The sequence below is a fragment of the Ambystoma mexicanum genome, chromosome 9 (genome assembly GCF_040938575.1).
Source record: "Ambystoma mexicanum isolate Mex_15411 chromosome 9, UKY_AmexF1_1, whole genome shotgun sequence".
Classification (NCBI taxonomy): domain Eukaryota; kingdom Metazoa; phylum Chordata; class Amphibia; order Caudata; family Ambystomatidae; genus Ambystoma; species Ambystoma mexicanum.
The window spans coordinates 1,213,846,686-1,213,865,911 of NC_090931.1; the positions used below are offsets into that span (position 1 = coordinate 1,213,846,686).

The 19,226-nt window shown below is 48.0% G+C and overlaps 1 protein-coding gene across 2 annotated transcripts in view; it reads right to left on the minus strand.

The window, feature by feature from the left end:
• The window catches only part of UBXN4 (UBX domain protein 4), a 1,027,720-nt gene that overhangs the window by 672,485 nt on the left and 336,009 nt on the right, over positions 1 to 19,226 (minus strand). For both annotated transcript variants that reach the window (XM_069616541.1, XM_069616540.1), the window contains 2 exons: positions 7,989 to 8,107; positions 7,630 to 7,816 (listed from right to left, as the gene is read on the minus strand). In XM_069616541.1, coding sequence (XP_069472642.1) covers positions 7,630 to 7,816; positions 7,989 to 8,107 — 306 coding nt within the window. The remainder of the gene's footprint in view (positions 1 to 7,629; positions 7,817 to 7,988; positions 8,108 to 19,226) is intronic.

Genomic DNA, 19,226 nt, shown 5'->3' on the forward strand with positions numbered 1-19,226 from the left:
TTCGATATAGTCGAAGGAGTTATCGACGGCATCAAAGGAACCCTCAAAACTTTCGAAGGAGTATTCGACTCAAGAGTCTTCGAGTGGCCTGACACCTTGGACTCCGAAGTCTTCGGAAGAGGCTTCGAGGAAGCCTTCGATTACTATTTTAATTGCGGATCATTTCCAACGCCATTTTGTCGGGTACGCAATCAACGATTTTTCACCTGATCTTTTGTCTTAGATCTTCCCCTGTCAATTTTAGTATGAGCAGGGACATGGCTTTCACTAGACTTCTATGAGGGGGTCTCGGCCACATTCTGAAAGATTTTTAACATTGAGGCTCTGAAGGCCACCCACTTCTTCGTGGAATCATGTTTACAAGGGCAGGTGATAACCTCTTCTGAAGACGTCGAAGAAGAGGAAGAGGGAGACCGGTGTCGTCCTTTCTTTGACTTTTTTGAAGAAGACTACTTCCTAACTCCTCGACCTCGATTTCTTCGATTTGTGACAACTTTCAGCAGACTCAGCCAAGCCTTTCTTCCTTCTCGATGAAGACTTTGAGGACTCCTCCCCCAACGCCAGTTTACCTCTACATTTCTTTATATGTTTATTGGTCATCGCCTGACAGGAACCGCACTCGTCTATCCGATGGTCGGGACCGAGGCAACAGAGGCAATTTCAATGGGAATCTGTTATCGACATCTTCTTCCCACATTTCTGACATTTCTTGAAGCCAGTTTAAGGCGTGGAAGGGTTCGATGATGAAGACATATTAACGAGAACTGAAGCACAGTTTTCTTGATGCGAAGCGAAAGCTATCGGAAAAACAGAACTGAGGCCAATGGGCGAGGCTCGAGCCATTTATACTGCGGATGACGTCGATGCTCGACGGATACCGCCGAGGGACATCGACATCGCGGACTCGAGCAGAGCGCCATCTGGTGGAGAAATGAAGGGCTTTCCATCCTGCGGTTCTTCTGCTGTGGTCCAGTTTTTTTTTTTTCTTCTCTCTCTCTCTCTCTCCCTCCACGATGTTCAGACCCGCCTGACCGCACAGGTGGAAAGAATCACGGGCAACGAGCAGAGAATCAGCATCATCGAAGTTAAGCAGACAACAATGGAATCGGACTTGGACAGGGTGCAAAGACTGGGGGGGGAATTGACAATCAAGAAAATCGATCCCACCGTAACCACCTTCAGGTAGTGGGTGGTCCAGAGAATGCTGAGGGACCGAACCTTGAGACATACATGTACGACTTCCTACGAGACAAGCTAGGGATAGCAAACCCACATGAACTCACAATTGAGATGGCGCACCGGGCGCCGATCCCAAAAACACTACCCAACGAGCGCCCCAGGATAAATCACCATACACCTCCTCAACTTCCAACACAAGATTACTATCCTGAAAGCGCATAGAGCAGCGAGTCCGATCCGGGTTGATACATCAGACATACGAATATACAACGACTACTCACTGGAAGTCTCCAAGAGACGCAAAGGCTTCAACCCGATCTTCGAATCGCTGAAGGCGTCTGACTACATAGAGGAAACATATGACAACAATAACATACTACTATTCTATAAGTAGTATATGAACTGGTACTATAAATCTATTTTACTATCCCTCACTTGACAGTGGAGTGTAAACATTGTGTAATTCTTTTGTTTGCCCAATAGGGCTTACATGTGTTTAAGGTTTAATTGTGTATTTGTGAACCTACAGATTTTAGATGTGTGTCTAAACCTATGAATACATTGAATTACCTTGGGTATTCTTGCAAACAGAAGGCATATTGTGTGAACATCTGCAGATGCTATTCAGCCGTAGTTGCTCCACAATGATAATCCTGCAGATCGCTGGGCCTTGACCCGAGCCCGGTTTGATTGCTTATGGCTAGGGGCACAAACAAAAAGCTGGACTCATAATGTGCAACCTACAGCTTGCACCTACTGTCAGTGGCCAGTGGAGGACCTTCTACACTTTGTGTTGTTTTGCCCACATTACACAGACCTAAGACAAAAAACACTTCTGCTACTACTTCGGTCCGCTGGCTTGTCTCAGGCTAGCCCTGCTTTATGTTATCTGCTTTCAGCTGCTACGATGCCAGTGGCCTGGGGCATGGTGGACTACTTGAGAAGGGCCTGGTATCAGATAACTAAATTCACTGTCCAAAAAATGATCAAACCCTGAACATTTTATTGAATCGTTTGGACGCTTCCTGTGGATTTTATCTTGATTTACACACGTGCACATTTTAATCTTTTTTTATACATATGTAATGTTTGTAAGTTAATGCCGTGGACTTTAAAAAAAAAAAAAATGTTGAATTGGGTTTTGTATTACTATGCAGTTCTATTTTGTGTATGGTTTATGGATAATTTGCTCCCGAATAAACTTAATATGAATGAATGGTAAATTGAATTATAATATAATTTTTCCAGCCCGTTTGTGACCTCTAACAGCTAGTATTTGTACAAACTAGCTACCTGCTCTTTAGGCCTACCTAATTTTTACACGGTTGAAAAGGGGTAGCTGTTGACTCCCGTTGTGTTTCCTCTATGTAAATTGCCTTTACGAGTCAAGCCCCCCCCCTATGACAAAAATAAAAAACCCTTTCTTGCCCTATTTTGACCTTGGTGTCTGACTACAGACACTACTTGAAATTCCCTGCAACTTGGTGCATACAGGTAGATAAACAGTGGCACTCATTCGATGACCCCAAAACAGCCCAGCACTACCTCCAACAACAAGACCTGGTCACCACGGACTATGAAAAGCCACAGTCAGATCTCCAGCGATCAGACCCCCGATCCTCATCCGGCCCAGAGAAGCAACAACCAAACGGTAAATGGCACAAGAGCGGCAGATGCCCGAAGGGCTGGGGGCCGAATCACAGATAACAGCAGGCAATTTCACCTGATCGCAATACATACTCCAAAAGCAGACAAATATCCAGTCCCTTCCAGGGGCAGAACAACTCAAACTCCCTTGATCCATGTACCCAAAGCAATGGAAATCTCATCCACAAGACCCAAGACCGAATACGGACTAGACTCAGTAGCAGCAGCTCCTGGCCCACAGAGGCAGGCGGGCGCCTCGTCAGGAACACCTGGCTGTGAAAGACACCCAGAGATGGGTGCAGCAGAAGGGAAAGGGGCCATCCCAAAAGGTGGCAGCCCTAAACCTTCTGCTTGGGCATGGGCGATCGGTTAGCCCGGCCTGCCACCTATTGGGCCTGGGCGATCGGTTAGCCCAACCCAACGTTACAGTTATGTTACTAAGTTAAGTGGTTATAGGGGGCCTCTTTGGGGCTCAGTTGTTTTGAAAGCTCCCGGAACTAGACAATGACAGCACCCGGAGGTCATTAGCCCCCATACACACACCAGCCAACGGATTAGCAGTGAGTACAGCGGCAAACAAAACTACACATTCATGAAATGGTGCTCCAAATTACCTTAGTGTCACTCAATATCCAGGGCTTGGGCCACCCTATCAAATGCAAAAGAATGCTCAACAATATGCAGGACCTCCAGGGGGACATAGTTTTTCTCCAGGAAACCCATTTGGGGGAAACTGAGTCTGGGAAACTGCAGCGAGGATAGGTGGGAACAGCTATGCACTCACCACACCAGGGGAAAAGGGAAGTGTCTATACTTATCAGCAAGTGGGTTCTATTCCAGGTCAAACATGTATGTGCAGACACCGAGGGTAGATACATACTGGCCCAGGGCCTGCTATACCAACACCCCATCATTCTACTTAACGTGTATGCCCTCACCACGGATACTCCATTCTTCAAAACATGGGCAGCCTTACACTAATAGGGAGAGACTTAAATATAGCCCTCAACCCCCTGCTTGACCGCCAAGGCACAACCATGGGGGGCCCCACTGCTCTAAAGAAGAGGGCGACCCTACAGTCACTAATGCCCGACCTACGCTTGATCGACATCTGGAGAAACAAACGTGGGCAAGCCCAAGACTACACATTCTACTCACGCCCTCACAATAGCTACTCCCGCCTGGACTACTGGCTCGCCCCAGCCAACACATTACACTTGGTCACAGAATGCACAATCCTCCAGACAACTATCTCAGATCATGCTCCAGTCCTACTACGGATCTCCCTCCCAGACAGTACATAGCGCCCCCCCCCATGGTAACTGAACCTGCGCATGCTAAGATACCCAGACCTTGTAGAGCAGCTCACTACAGACAGTTTCTGGGACCTCAACCTGGTACAAGACTACACCGCCCACGCGTGCTGGGATGCCTATAAAGCCTACATACAAGGACAGTGTATATTGCGCTGGGCGTATAAGCACAAATCATGGGGCGAGAAAAAGCCCGATTGACAGCAAATGTTAAAAAGTTGGAAAAAAAGACCATAAAAAAATCCCAAAATAAACAATTACGCATAGAACTGAATAAACTTCGGGCACAGATCGGCCAGGTAACGGCTGACAGAGCTCAGAAATCATTCACCAGGTGGTCGCAGTCATACTACCAGGAGAGCGACCGGCCGATGAGGCTGATGGCCCTTATCCCTTAAGCAGAGACAAGCGGTGCAAACCATAGTCTCAATTCGCGACAAGGCAGGCAACTGACTGGCAGGCGATGAAAGCATAAATGCCTGATTCACTGAATTCTATAAGGAGCTATACACCGCGTCCGTCAGACGACTGCACAACTCAGGACATCAAGTCCTTTCTAGACTCATTTGAGATCCCAATGATCCCGCCACACCTGAAAACTGCCTTAGACGCCCACCTTACAACATCAGAAATATCCATCGCCATAGCCGCACTATCAGCCGGGAAAGCAGCCGGCCAGGATGAGCTCCCCATAGACCTATATAAAGATCTGGGAGAAGAACTGGCACCCAGGTATGAGGCAGTGTAAAACAAAGCAGTGACCCGGGGTCGCCTCCCACAATCTATACTCGCTGCAAACATAATTGTCTTCCACAAGGCTGGGAGGGGCCCCGAAAACTGCGGCTCATACAGGCCCATCTCTCATAAATGCAGATGCCAAAATTCTGGCGAAATGCCTAGCCCGACGAATTGAAAACTGCCTCTCACACATAATCTACATGGACCAAACCAGATTTATACGCAATAGACACTCTAGCGACAACATTCGACGCCTATTACATTTGGTCGCAAGAGACAGAGACCCAGAAGATATACTCCTGGCAATAGACACAGAAAAGGCGTTCGACAAGGTGCAGTGGGAATTCATATTTCGGGCCCTGCCCCGTTATGGTTTTCCCCCCTCACCTTGTCCAACTAATCAAACTATTGTACACAGGCCCGACCGCCTCAGTGGTCACCAATGGCCTCACTTCCCCCGTTTTCGACTTGCAAACAGGCACACAACATGGGTGCCCGCTATTGCCCCTATTTTATGCCCTCCCTATAGAGCAGATAGCTATCAAACTACGTGCCGACACTTGCTGGGCCGGCATAATACAGGGCGGGTAGGAACACAGCGTATCTCTCTACGTGGACGATATGCTTCTCTACATAAGCAAAGGCCCTGCCTCTCTACCACACAATCGAACATTGCTGCTTGAGATCAGCTTGAAGGCGGGATATAAAATCAACTGGGGTAAGTCGGAGATTATGCCAATGCGCCAAGATATCCCATAGGACCCCAGAGGAGTTTTCCCATTCACATTGCAAACGCAATATATAAAATACTTAGGCATAAATGTAAGCGCAACATTGGACAATCTCAGAGATTTAAACTATCCACAGAAAATTAAGAGCATCTGCCAAGACCGGAGGGGGCGCATAAATACACTGAAAATGAACTTGTTCCTCAAACTAATATACATCGCAATGATGATCCCAGTCGCCCCAACACCCAAATCTATAAAAGTCCTAGACAAGGTGATCTCAAAGTTCATTTGGAAGGGGAAGAAGGCGAGAATTTGCCTCTCTGTACTGCAGGCGAACAAAACAAACGGGGACCTAGCGGCAGCATCCTTAAAAGCATATTACCAAGCAGCCCAGGTATGCTGGTTGAAGCGCTGGCTAGACATGACAGACTACTTCAGCTGGAGAGCCATGGAGGTATCCTATATGGAGCCACTGACCCCAATCAAAACCATGGCAATCCGCCCTAAAAAGCTCCCACCACACATTAAAAAGCACCCTATTATCGGACCCACACTCTCCCAATGGAACAAACTCGGGGCCAAGCAAGGGGTCCTAACTCGATATGCACCGCCCTGGTCCAGCATCCGGGCAATACTGTCATATGGACAGGTGCAGAAAATACACCAAAATCAGGACCGCGAATGGGCTAACATTAGAACAGAGGGAAAGCTACAGACTTTCCAGGTAGCACGCACACAACTGGGCCTGGACCACAGAGGCTGGCTTACATACCACACAATACAAACCACGATCCACTCCCACACATCACTCGAATCCCAGCTCCGGACTCCAGCCCCTTGTGAGAGGGAAATGGAGCAAAAAAAGTCGGTTCCACAGTGCGGCACCATCTATCAGATGTCAATCCCTAGCAACCATAGCAGGAACCTCATACTGGCGCAGTCCTGGTCCGAGGATATCTGGGTCCAAATAAGCATAGACAGCCTTTTGGACTGCTACACTAACATACCATTAACTTCCACCAGCATTGAAAATAGAGAAATCCAATATAGGATCCTGCAGAGATTGTACCACACCCCGGTCACACTACATAAGATGGGGGTAGCCCAATCAAACACTTGCTGGAGAAGGTGTGGCGCCTTGGGCACATACTATGGCGCAGCCCCGAGATTAGCCCTTACTGGGGGAGCGTACACAAGCAGATGAGCGACATCATTGGGGGCAACGTTGCGCACACACCTGAGGTCATGTTTCTAAGGGCGGACTCAGGACTGGCACACAGATACCCTTACCTACAAACTCATAAGCCTTATTGTGTTAACAGCCAGGAAACTCCTGGTCATCCATTGGAAATCCAGGATGCCACCGCCCCACTCCGAGAGAACTGCAATCCTGTCAAAAACATGCAGACTGGAGAGATCGGCGGTGATGAGACAGCAGACAACCCCATCAGAGCATTACAATTCCGGAAACTTACTGACCCATACGTATAGCAGGAGGGTGAGATGGAGGACAGAGAATGGGAGTCAATACACCTAATGGATTAGCTAGCGATTAAGTGAAGGGGCAAACAGGATGGTGGCTAATGACAACACCAATACTCCGGACACTCCTACATTTCTGACTTTGTTCCTGCAGAGCTAATTCACTGTTGGAAGTGAAGGGGGTGGGTAGCAGTTGTCATGTTGGGGAACCGGGAGCGGGGAGTAGAGAGGTGGTTAGTTTGGGATAGGGGACATTAGTCATTAGATGGAATTGGCTGAACCTCAGCATTTACTCAATTAAGATGTGGGCTAATGCCAATAAAAAGATGTCGCAAAAATAAATAAGTGTTCCTTTAGATTTGGTAAGCAGATTCAAGCAATTTCAACTGTGATTTAGAACACAAATATTGATATTCACATCCGGTATGTCCATCCAACATTCTATTTGTGGCAACTAGAGCAGTAGAATTGTACTAGGAAATAAAAACCGTATTGTTTCAGAAGAACAGCACTAAAAGAAAACCTCTGGCACATCTTACTTGTTGAAGATATGTTGCTTATGTCTGGAGGTGCAGGGTCTGTTTCATTGTGCTCCTCTATTAGCACACCGTTGTTTGACTGAGTAATAGATCCAACCAGGCCCCCTGATGCAGGTGAACATTCAGAAACTGAACTTGCTGTATGGTTCTCAAGGTCAGTTGATACATCACTTTTTACTGTGTGCATCTAAGGAACAAGGAGCAACAATTTTGAATTAGTAACTTAACAGTAGGTCATAGATTTTCTAACAAATATGATACCCAAACTGCAAGCTATATGAAATAGTGGTACATGGAGAGGTAAAGGGTACTTCAGATCCAGTGCCATATTTCACGAATAAGAGTCAAAGCATGTTTACCTGCTTCACTTTGTCAATCCTGTTAACAAGTTCATCGGTAGACATGCTCCCTGCAATTACTTCTAAAGGAACTCCATTATCACCTATAAAGAAGCTGGAGGGTATGCATACTACAGGATCTGAAAAGGTAATAATTAAGGATCACAAAATCCACTTTTAAAACAAAATATGCTGAAAACTAAAAGAACACTAGGAAGTAGAATCATGTTCATCAAGTGCTCCTTAACACCATGATAAATTAAAGTCACACCTTCACAGCTAATGTAGTGATATATTTTGCTCCTCTCAGAAATATAAACTGCAGGTTTAATGTAAACTCTAGTGTGCCGCTGAAATATACTTTTCACTAAGATCTACATTTATGATACACTACTTTGATGTCTTTAAAGTAAAGCAATGAGTTTGAACTCACAGGAATACCCTTCAAACTGCAGATAGGTTTAACATGGGGAAAAAAGCACAACAAAGTTAACAGAATGTTTATGTTTTATTTTTTTCAAATATAAGTTGATTAAAGCAGATAGATTAGCAATATTTTTACAAGGAAATATATTGTTACAATCCTGACTGCAACTATAAAATAGACACTAGTAGAACTCGAGCGAGTGTTATAACTAAGTCCCCTGCCTGACCCTTGGGGTAGATGCTAGGATGGCCAACAAGGCAGTGTGCTGCCACCCACTACATGATGCTGGGCCTAGGGAATGTGTGCAGGGCATACCATGTCCCAATCTTTTGGCAAGGGGTCCTCAAATGGAACAAGAATCTGCCTCTGCCCCACCTAAAGAGGTTCTGAATAGATGGAAAAAATTTAAAACACAAGGATCCTTTCAACCATCCCAAAGGTCACCACATGTAGTAGCCAAGAGAACCTCATTTTCTGCAAGGCTTTCTCAAATGCCAATTCTACACCCTGGAAAGATAATGGTGTGGCCACCAGGAAATAGGAATTTACTAAGCATAATATGCGTTTAAAAAGACTTTCAATAGAAAGTCTGCATTTTGTGTGAATTTTAGGTCGAATCAGAAAATTACACATAAATGTATATGTTAATGTAGCGTTAGGAGAGTAATGGGGTGGATGTTGGGAGGATGGAGCTGGTGGGGGGGCGTGGAGTAGACGGGGTCTGTGGTGGGGGAGGGAGGAGATTCCTATGTCGAAACAAAGCAAAAAAAACACTGGCCTATTTCAGGTGGTGCACAAAAAACGAGGCCTTTCAAATTCTTTCAAAAACACACAGAACCTTACAACGTACTGCCCATAAAGGAAACAGAGACATAACAGCTAGAATCTGAGAAACATGTCCATAGTAGAAATATTCCTCCCCATGTTCAAGCACCTTGAGGGGGCATTGCACATTGAGAAGCCTTTGTTCTCCTCTACGTGGGATGGGGAATTCCACAGCAGACCCAGGCGCTACATTGAAAAAGTGTAGTTTCAAATCGACGGGTAGTCCTAATCGAGGCTGCTACCGCGGATACAGAGAAAGCAGGGCGGAAACACCGAGGCAGCAGGGACACCACAGACAATCCTGCATAATCAATCCCTTTACAAGAACAATGAGTAGGAATAACGGAATGCGGTTAAGAGAGGGTGCAGAGCTCGCCCACTGTATAAACTGATTGTAGTTTGTTAACTATGTGGGTGTATGCAGATAGGAAGGAGTGGTGGAGAGTGTCAGAGGCAAAGGCAGAAGGAGATTGAGGCTGAACAGGAGGAAGGGTTCTCGGGAGAAGTAGCCAGATAGAGTGAGAGGAGAAGAGAGAAGGGAGGTGGAGAGGTGCAAGGATGTAGTGAAGAGATACATCAGGAGGAGTGAGGTGACTTGAGGAGGAGCTAAAGGAGAAAAGGTCGGAGTATTAATGGTTGGGAGAGGAGTGCACTGAAAAGGAGGTTGGAGGTGAAATCAAGGGAGAGGAGGAGTGTATTCAGGAGAAGGTTAGGGGCATCAATGGGAAGACAGAGAAGTTAAGGAGGACATTGTACAAGGAGTTGAGTAAAAAAGGAGGGGATGAGCCACAGTAAGGAGGCTGGAGACTACAGTGGTTAAGACGTGGAGCGTGCAATAAGGAGGTGGCATTGAGCGTGTAATAACAAGGAGGTGGGAGGAGTTGAAGGAGGAGAGGACTACAATGGAGGAGTTTGAAGGAGAAGGCCGAGGGAAGAAAGAGAAAGCACACCCTAAGACTTAAGGGTTTGGGTGGAGGAGTGGCTGTACAAGCATGTGGCAAAACAGTATCCGGTCATATTTTCGGATACATATTTTCGAAACACCATTATGTCGAAAAATTTTGTCGAATTATTTTTTTGGGAATATATTTTGTTTTATTTCATTTTTTTTGTTGGGTAAGTAAAATAAGGGTTTTTACAAAAAAACAAGGGTTTGGGGGGGAACCACCCCATTTTAAACATAACATTTTTAAACATAAAATCTTCAGCTAAATTGCGTCGACATAATGGGATTTCGAAAATATGCCATTGGAAAATATCACTATAAACCTGGCAAAACATCAATGAGTCGGTAGAGAGAAAATAGGAGAGGGCAAGATGTGCGGGAAAGATCTCATTAGGCAGAAGACTGTTGAGACTAAACAAGGAGAGACTAGGAATGAGTGTTGGACACTAAAGCTAAAACCCAAGACTGGGGAGTGGGAAAGGCATCCAAACCGAACCTCTGGAGGCCAGCAACCTAGTGGTAGCTCTGGGGCTTATCCAGTTATCAACCTGCCCTAACTTCTGTTTTTGCATAACGTCAAGGTGCACATAACGCCCATAAACCAATGGGAGAGGTCTCCCAGGAGTTCAGTACAAGAAGCATAGGTAGGACTTGGAGCTACAGAGTTGAGAGTCAAGTAATAAGCTTAGAGACATGCAAACTCCCAAAACAGATTGACTGAAAAATTACAGAAACAGAACACTGGGTTGAGGATTACAAACCCCAGAGATGCGTTGCTTAAATTAAGGAGAAGCCATCCAGTTATTTCATTAGAAACATTTGTCCAAGAAAGGCCACCCGGTAGATTTCCAGCGCGAGTCATTCAAGGGAAGTGTAATGGGCTTGGTCAGATAGTTCATTGTGCTTATTTATTTTGAACCAATGTTGGAACTTCCCTTTATGAAGAAAAAAGTATTAACTGTAGAGACTACTGTACTCAGAGTACATAGTCCCCATTCCTCCTGTTAGGCAAGATTGTATGCAGTACCCTTTGGGTGCACTACAACAACCCTGACCTCCTGGCAATAGAAACCCAACCTTTGGTACAAGTCTGTACTACACAGGTTGGTAGTGTGTTGAGCAGCCAGGCTTATCCCAAGAGGGGTCAATGTGAGCTGTAGGGGAGTTACACAGAGATTCACAGTGACAAGTATTCAAATAAACTCTTACACACAAGGTTTCTTGATCAAACAATTATTAATTTATTTAACAGTCAGTCTGGGTAAGTCTTCTTCAGAAGGGGCAATGTAATGGTAACACACAAATACACTCCAAAATACACACTCTTAGTTTCTCTAAATCAGTAAGTACCCATTTGGGATGGCACACAGACACTTCCTACACCCTCAGGTAACTTAAATAGCTAGGACACTGGACATTAATATATCACTGTTGCATTTAGAGCAGGAGTTTGTCAAAGAGAAAGGTTATTAGAATAAAAAAAAGAGATCTCACAAATATTCTGAAGCAGGTAAGTACTTTTGGTAACCCCCCAATGATACGCGAGCTAACCTCTTCCTGGAAGGAAGACAAAACACAATGTCAGAGGGAAGAAGAGTCATTCAGGGAGCCAGGCCAAAGTCAATTGGGCAAATGTCTAGGTGAGCTGAAGCAATTCTCGCATGTAAGTAAAAGTCTTGCACAATGTTTTAGAAGTCTTTGTAGAAAAAAAGAAATCAAAGCCGGGCCACAAGCTGATTAGGCTTGTGAGTTAAAGAAGCTGATAGCAACTCTACAGAAGCAATGCAAGTCTCAAATGAGGACAAGTGAGGTTACACAACAAGAGGTAAGTTCTCTTAGACTGTACAGTACCTTGGGTTAGAGGAAAAACTGTTCCAGCTGGCTTCTGTTCCTGTGCAGCTCTGCAGATCCTGTGTTCCTGGGCCTCAGTCGTGGGGACAAGAGGGAGGCCGTCTGGAGGACTCCTGCACTGCAAGGGGACTGTCGGTGACAAAAAAGGACCACCTTCTTTTCAGTGGCACTTCACGGTTTCAGCTCCTCGCGTCTCAGCAAATAGCACAACCGCGAACTCTTGGCTGTTGAGATGGGCTTTCCTTGCATCTGGGGTCCAGCACTCTTGAGGTGGCTCAGGCTCGGTCAGTCCCGATTCCTGGGGTCCGCAGGATCTTCCTGGAGCTCTTGGTCAACTTAAAAGCAACGCACACGAACTGTGTTCCTCTCCCTGGCTCTACGGTTTCCAGCAGCAACTGTAGTGGAAATTCAACCAGCTTCAAGAGGATGTCCAAGTGGCTTACTATGGAGTTGATTGGTCCCACCAACTCAAGGGGAGAAGTTGTCCTTGCAGGGCTTCTTTAGTCGAGGCAAATTAAGAGCTTCAGCACAGCATCAGGGCTTCACCGGGCAAACCAACGGTCCAGGAGTTGCAGCAGGCGTCTCTTCCAAGTTCTTCTTCGGATTCACTTCACTGCTCTTGGAAACAGTTTATCCAAGAGAAGGTATTTAAACCTTTGGGAAATCTAAAAGACTTTGCGCTGCCACTGCACTGAGGGTGCTGTGTGACAATGTAAAGATGATGCCTATGGAGTTTGTCAGACTCCATACTTAAAGAAACAGAGTTCAAAGCACATTAAAAATACGTGAGTGAGAAAGAGGATCTCACAGTCTCCAGGTTAAAAATAAAAAGTCCTAAACTCCAGCAAAGTTGCTGGGGGTCTCTAAGGTAGAGAGGAATTGCCACATTTCTGAGAATTGTCCCCAACACCTCCCTAGTTTAATGGCATCCGCCCACTGGCCACAGATCCATAGGATTTTGCACTGCAGGACTGCTTCCCCCTTTAAATTTGAAGGTGCGGATTCCAAGATGGGTGTCGGGAGGAGAGCTACACGTAACAGAGCTCTCCTCTCCTGACCCCCCTGTTCCTATATTGCAGAAGCAGCTGAATAAAACCCTCCCCAGGCACTGAAATTGGAACAGAAAGAAGCGGTCCACTGCCCACCGGCAAAATAATCGTGACATGTTGGAAATCGAAGCCAGGGGGCAGGCAATACTGGAAGGAGCCATTGCACATCACAAAGAGCCTCGAGGAGACTGGGTACCCTGTCGGAAGCATAGCCCCCACCGGAGCAGTAGCAGTGAGCTGAGCGAGAAGGGATGGGCTCCCTCACAACAGGGGGGTGAGCAGAGCTCTCCCCGAGTGGCAGCAAAGTAAAAGTAGCAGTTCCACAGAAGGAACTTAGGAGGCGGCAGCCTGAAAGGGACCCTGACATCGCCACAGGCATCCAGGCGGAGCGCCTGGACTAAGAAGCCGATAAGGAGAAGAGGGAGGCAGCAGATGAGACGGGGATCTTGGGTGAGCGCTGCCCAGCCCTGGGTGCCAGCCAAAGCAGCGGAACGGAGGACGAGCGGTAGGTGTCGGGAGATTGCATCATTCCTGTGGCTTTGAGTGGGGGCAGCGGGATTCCAGACTGCGGCCCACCACTAGGACATTCCAGGCCCACATCCTTCAGAGAAGGGCTAGAGGGAAACCGGCGACAACAGGGGAAGCGCAACACTCGGCGTGAGAGGACTGGCTCCCCCTGCCCCTAGCGATCAGGCCGGAGGGTCAATTTATAATCTGCCTAAGAAGCCACCCGGGCTCCAACTTAGTGAAGATAAGGTCAAGGAGTGACCAGCAGTGTTGCTAAACCCGGAGATCCTTGAGAAACATAGTGAGACCAGCACATAAGGAGAGGGAACTGGGACTAAACCCAACCCCCCCCCCCCCCCCCCCGGCCAGGCAGCAGTCCAAGTGCACTGACCACTGAAAGCCCTGGATAAAAAAGTGCAGCCCACCAAAGACACCAGAAGGCAGGCACCACCCACAATCACCAACAAGAGGAACAAGTAAGGGACTGGACAGTATTTGTAGGGCCAAGAGAGGCCACTAAGAGACAAAGACATTAGGGGCTCTCACATGAACTGTGCACCAAAAGATAAGGGGCAAGGCAAGTAAGAAAAAGCGCAGGCCACGAATGGCCGAGTAACATTCAGCGGCCAGGGAGGGAGGAGTTCCTCCTGAAAAGGAGGAGTCCATCACGAAAGTGGTCATCCTTGGAACCACTTGAGAGCTGGGGGCCGGGGGGCGGTCCGGACACACCGACCTTTGATCATCTAACAATACTGCCCAGCACAGCAAGGGGCAATATGTCCAATTCCAAAGGGTAAGCGGCAAAAAACCTGCCAAAATCTACAAAAAAGTCAGAAGAGGGCAATATTCAGAAAATGTGGCGCAAAGACAGGGGAGCACAGATTGAAGGTGAACAGGACCCGCAGAGACCAATTGAACATGAACCCCATGATAAGACTGAACAAGCAGGTAGTCATGCAGGAGGTCCTCGGCCAGTGCTTCCAAGACTTTGGAGACAAAATAGCGAACACCATACAAATTCAAATGAACAAAATGAGAGAGGACCTGTCCATAGCTCTAAAAGAGGTAAAGGAAGATGGGAACAAACTAGAAGAAAGAGTGGACGCCCTTGAAAATGTTGTTCAGGAAATAGCGGACGACACAGAGAAAATAGATGAGCTCATGGAGCACTTGTCGAGAGTGACGCAGAACTTAGAGATCCAAAGTGAGGACCTTGAAAACCTGTCAAGGACATCAAACATAAGGATAAAAGGCCTGCCCGAAGAAGTGGGCAACAAGGACCTAAGCGCAATGATCGAACAGGTGCTTGCAGGCTCAATAGATATAGAAGATGATGCCGGGATAAAGGTGGATCGGGTGCACAGAGTCAGACCAAAGAGAAATTAACCGATAGCAAAGCCCAGCAGTGTGCTGGTTGCCCTACATAAAGATGACCAGAAGGAAAGAGTGCTGGCAGCGGCAAGGAAACTAGGGAGTCAAATAGAATGGGTCCAACTTGCAACTTTACCAGGACCTCGCACAGAAATCTTTAGCAAAGAGGCGAATGAGGGGCCCGGTGGCCAGAGCATTGAGAAGTGTGACAAACAGTACATGTGGACCTTTCCCTTTGGACTGAATGGGACGGGCGAGAGCATCGGATCACCTCGTGCAAGGAAGAGATGAGAATTCTAGGAATTGAAGATGAATAGGATCAAGTTGGAGCCCAATTGCTGGCAAGAGAACCAATCAAGAGAAAGCAGTGATGAGAACAAAGTAAAAATAAGGGTCTACCGTCAAATTTACCAAGCCTATGCAGCAGGAAAGACGTGGGATTGGGGGTATTGATAGTCCTACGGGATACATTGGGGTTTCATATTACCGCTATGGAGAGAGACTGAGCGATGTTATTTGGCAACAATCCTCCAGGGGGTGAGCGGGGGAGGAGACATACACGCTGGCAACTCTCTACGCCTCAAATGCGGGACAATACAAATTCCTATGGCAATCATTAAACAAACTGGAGGTTTTTTGTGAAAGGCCCTGTAATATTAGTTGGGGATTTTACTATAGCTTGGGACCCCTGCAAAGACAGGAGTGCAAGGACTTTCCACAAACAGGGCAAGCCCTCGAAGGAGCTAAAAGATAGAATGTCTCATCTGGCGTTAGTGGATGGGTGGTGGGAAAAGCGAGGGAACACAAAGGGGTACACTTTATTCTCATGCGCACAGAACTTTCTCTAGAATCGACTATGCTTGGGTGTCGAGGTCATTATTGGGAATGGTGTCAGAAATAGATGTCGGTGCTTTTGCCCTGGCAGACCACGCTCCCATAATATTGTCAATAAACCTGGGATACGGCTTGCCCGGGCTCTGGAGGTGGCAGTATTAGGCTCACATTCTTAAAGACAAAACACCTCAGAGGGTTTCGGAGGGCAGGGGAGTAAAGGACAACATGGTGGAGTACTTACTCAATAACAACGTAGGAGGAACAAGCCAGCAAATGGTATGGGATGCTTTTAAAGCTACCTTGAGAGGGACGCTTATAGCCCTGAAAACTCGAAGGGATAGATAAATGAGGTAATTGGAAACAGATCTGGAGGATAAGCTGAAACAAATAATGGGCTGCATGGCGGAAGGGGTTGGAGGGTCAATCGGGAGGGAGTCGAGGATTCCAAAATGGCTGCTGTGTAAGGCAGATGTGCCGGAGCACTCTGTCTTTGCTTCCGAAGCGTCACCTGTGGATGGTCGCCTTCACCTACAATTGCTGTGATGTTACTGTGGGGGTAGATGGCTCTGTCTTGGTTCTCCGCAGGATGCCTTAATTTTGGGAATCAGTGGACCGATCACACCCGGGGAGCTCAGGCAGCTGCAGCACTATTACAAGAGTGAACAGTCGTGCCCTCTCGGCAGGACCCACGAAGTATGTTAAGAATACTGTCCCTCAAGACGCGATGAGGAGCCGTGTGGCATGAATAGTGCACTGCCCCTCACTTCTTAAGAAGTGCAGTGCTCTACAGATGGCGAGGGACAGCGGCATATCGTCTGCCCCGGCAAGGAGATCATATAACACTCGGCAGACACAGAGCATCGCAATGGCTGTTCAGACCCAGTAAGCACTTCTACAAGATGCTGCGCCAGCTTTCCCCCAACCGGCGAACCATGGGACATGGCCTCATGACTGAGCGGAGCAGCTGCGGCAGTGCCTGTGGGCAAAGAGGCAACTGCCCGAGTGGCTTTGGCACTTAGAGTACCTTGTTTTCCACCTCTGGTACTCCTACGTTGGCCCCTTTGACTTGCAGCCCCCCGCGATCTACTAAAGGAAGAGTAGTATCGAAAGGAACCTCCCCTCCGTTGCTGTCCCCTAGGATGAAAAGGTGGAGGTTGACGTACTGCAGTGCTCAATGACTTCAATGCAGCTTTGGAGGTCTGCAACCTCTCAAGGCTCTCGTCAGCCTTGCTGCCAAAAAGATGGACACCATCAAAGGGCATGTTGAGAAGCCGGGACTATACATCAGGAGCAAACCCAGACTTACGCAACCACGCAAACCTCCGCATTACGGTGCTCGCCGCCATGGACCGGCTGATACAGTCTGCCATGACCAGACCCGAATGAACGGATTCACACATGGCATCCTTGCCATCCTGAATAAGGGCAAGAAAACCATCCCGTTCCTCCCCTTCGGAAATATGGTCAGCCGCTAAAGATATACAATTCCACAGAGTGTGCGTGAATCTTGCAAGGGCACAAACGGAGTTGGCTGCTTGTAAAGCCATACCCACAGAAGAAAATCCCTTCTTCGCCCAACCGTCAAAGCGTTTCTGGTCCCTATGAGGAGGGATTGTAGGGTACGCCGCCTGCTTTGCTGGGGCCGTAGCCGCCTGCACCAAACTCTCCAGAGTGGGGTGCGTAGTCAAGTAGCAGGGGTTGCCACTGGCTGGACGGCATTTTTTTGGCAACAACTTACTCACTGCCGGGAGACTCTCTGGAGCAGTCCAAGCCGCCGCCACCCTTCTCTGTAAAGCCATATGAAATGGCAGCACCGGGTCAGTGGGTGGACCTTGGTCAAGGATATCTGTCAGGTCATCCTGCAGAAAATCCACAGGTGGAGTAGACCATCCCAGATACTCTGTCACCCTCGACATAAGGCGCCTCTACGAAGATTCAGCATGCGCACCAGGCTCAGGCCTGCCGAACTCAACCTCCGGGGAGGTATCAAGACCACTTGCGTCATGCAAAAATTGACGAAGGTCTTCCAATTGGCTATGACCAGACACCAGGTCATCAGGATCCTCAGGAGGCACCTCAGCCTCAGACCCTTCCTCAACCTCTGAAATGTACTCCAAGGGTTGGAACAAGTCCACCCTGGGAGGAGGAACAGAGTATGGGTCGAAGATAGGCTGCACAGACTTGCTGAGCGCCTTCCTAGGAGCTTCCACAGCTCTCCAGGGTAGCTCCGGCACAAATTCCTCAAAAGGCGCCAAAGGCGCAGAAGGGAGTGGCGTTGACGTCGCCAATGGCGTTGACGACTTCCTCGGAGCCGGAGCTTCGCGAAAGTCCCTCGACGGACATGGCGCCTATGGTGTCGATGCCTTCTTCGAAGGCCTCACAGGCTCCAACGGTCTCAACGGCGTCGAGGACCAGGACCTTGTCCGACCGGGACCTCGAAGGTTCCTGGTGATCGCACCGACTGCCCGAGCCCGAAGGCATGCGAACAGTGGCTCTAGAGTGTTCGGTACCAGGTTCTCTCGAAGGCGCGGTCGGAACGCTGCCCTGCGACTTGAAAATCGCCATCATCTCCTTACGAAAGGCGTCCCATTCCGCAGGAGATTAATGCTTGGTAGGACAAGCAACCCGCCTCTTGGCGGAGTCCTCAGACGAGGACGGGGAAGGTGACCGATGACGGCACTTCCGTGCATGCCTCAAAGAGGCCGAGGAATGGAGGGACCCACTCCTGGAAAGAGACCCCCTGGACTTACGCCGACACGGATCGTCAGTTGAGAGTCCAGCAGAATTCGATTTACAGGGTTTGGAAACCCTACCCGCCAACAGCTTCTTCTTCCGCTCCCGCAAGGCCTTTGACATCAAAGACTGGCATTCGTCGCAGTCATCCGTGGCTCTCACCAAGGCACCAAAGGCAGACGTCGTGCGGGTCCGTCAGACATCTTGGAACCGCAGTCCCGACACTTCTTGAAGCCCAATTTCGGGGAAGTAGAAGACGAAGACATAATAACTTGTACGTAACGCACAATATCGAAGAACCGATTCACAAGAACCGGGGCGCGCCGAGATTTTGAAGCGAACACGTTCGCGGAAAAAACGGAACTGAGGCTACGGGCATTGTGCGTCCTACTTATAACATCTGATGACGTCGGCCGCCTGAGGAGGTCCTCGAGGGAGCGTATCGACGTCATCGACGCAGGACTCCTATGCCGAAAAAAGTTTCCGAAGCAGCACAGCTGTGGTAATTACCTGTCAAACATGTGGAATACGTCAGAGGAACCAATCCCTTCGAATTTACTTTTTGGAATCCATCTGTTCGTTATAGCAACAGATGGGGGAGCTAGGACTTCCCGCACTTCTACCTGGGTTGAAAGGTGGATCACAGCCAGGTGAGTTAGACCCAGAATATGTTAGGAACTGTGATTAACACCTGGGAACCTATGGGAGGGGGGGTT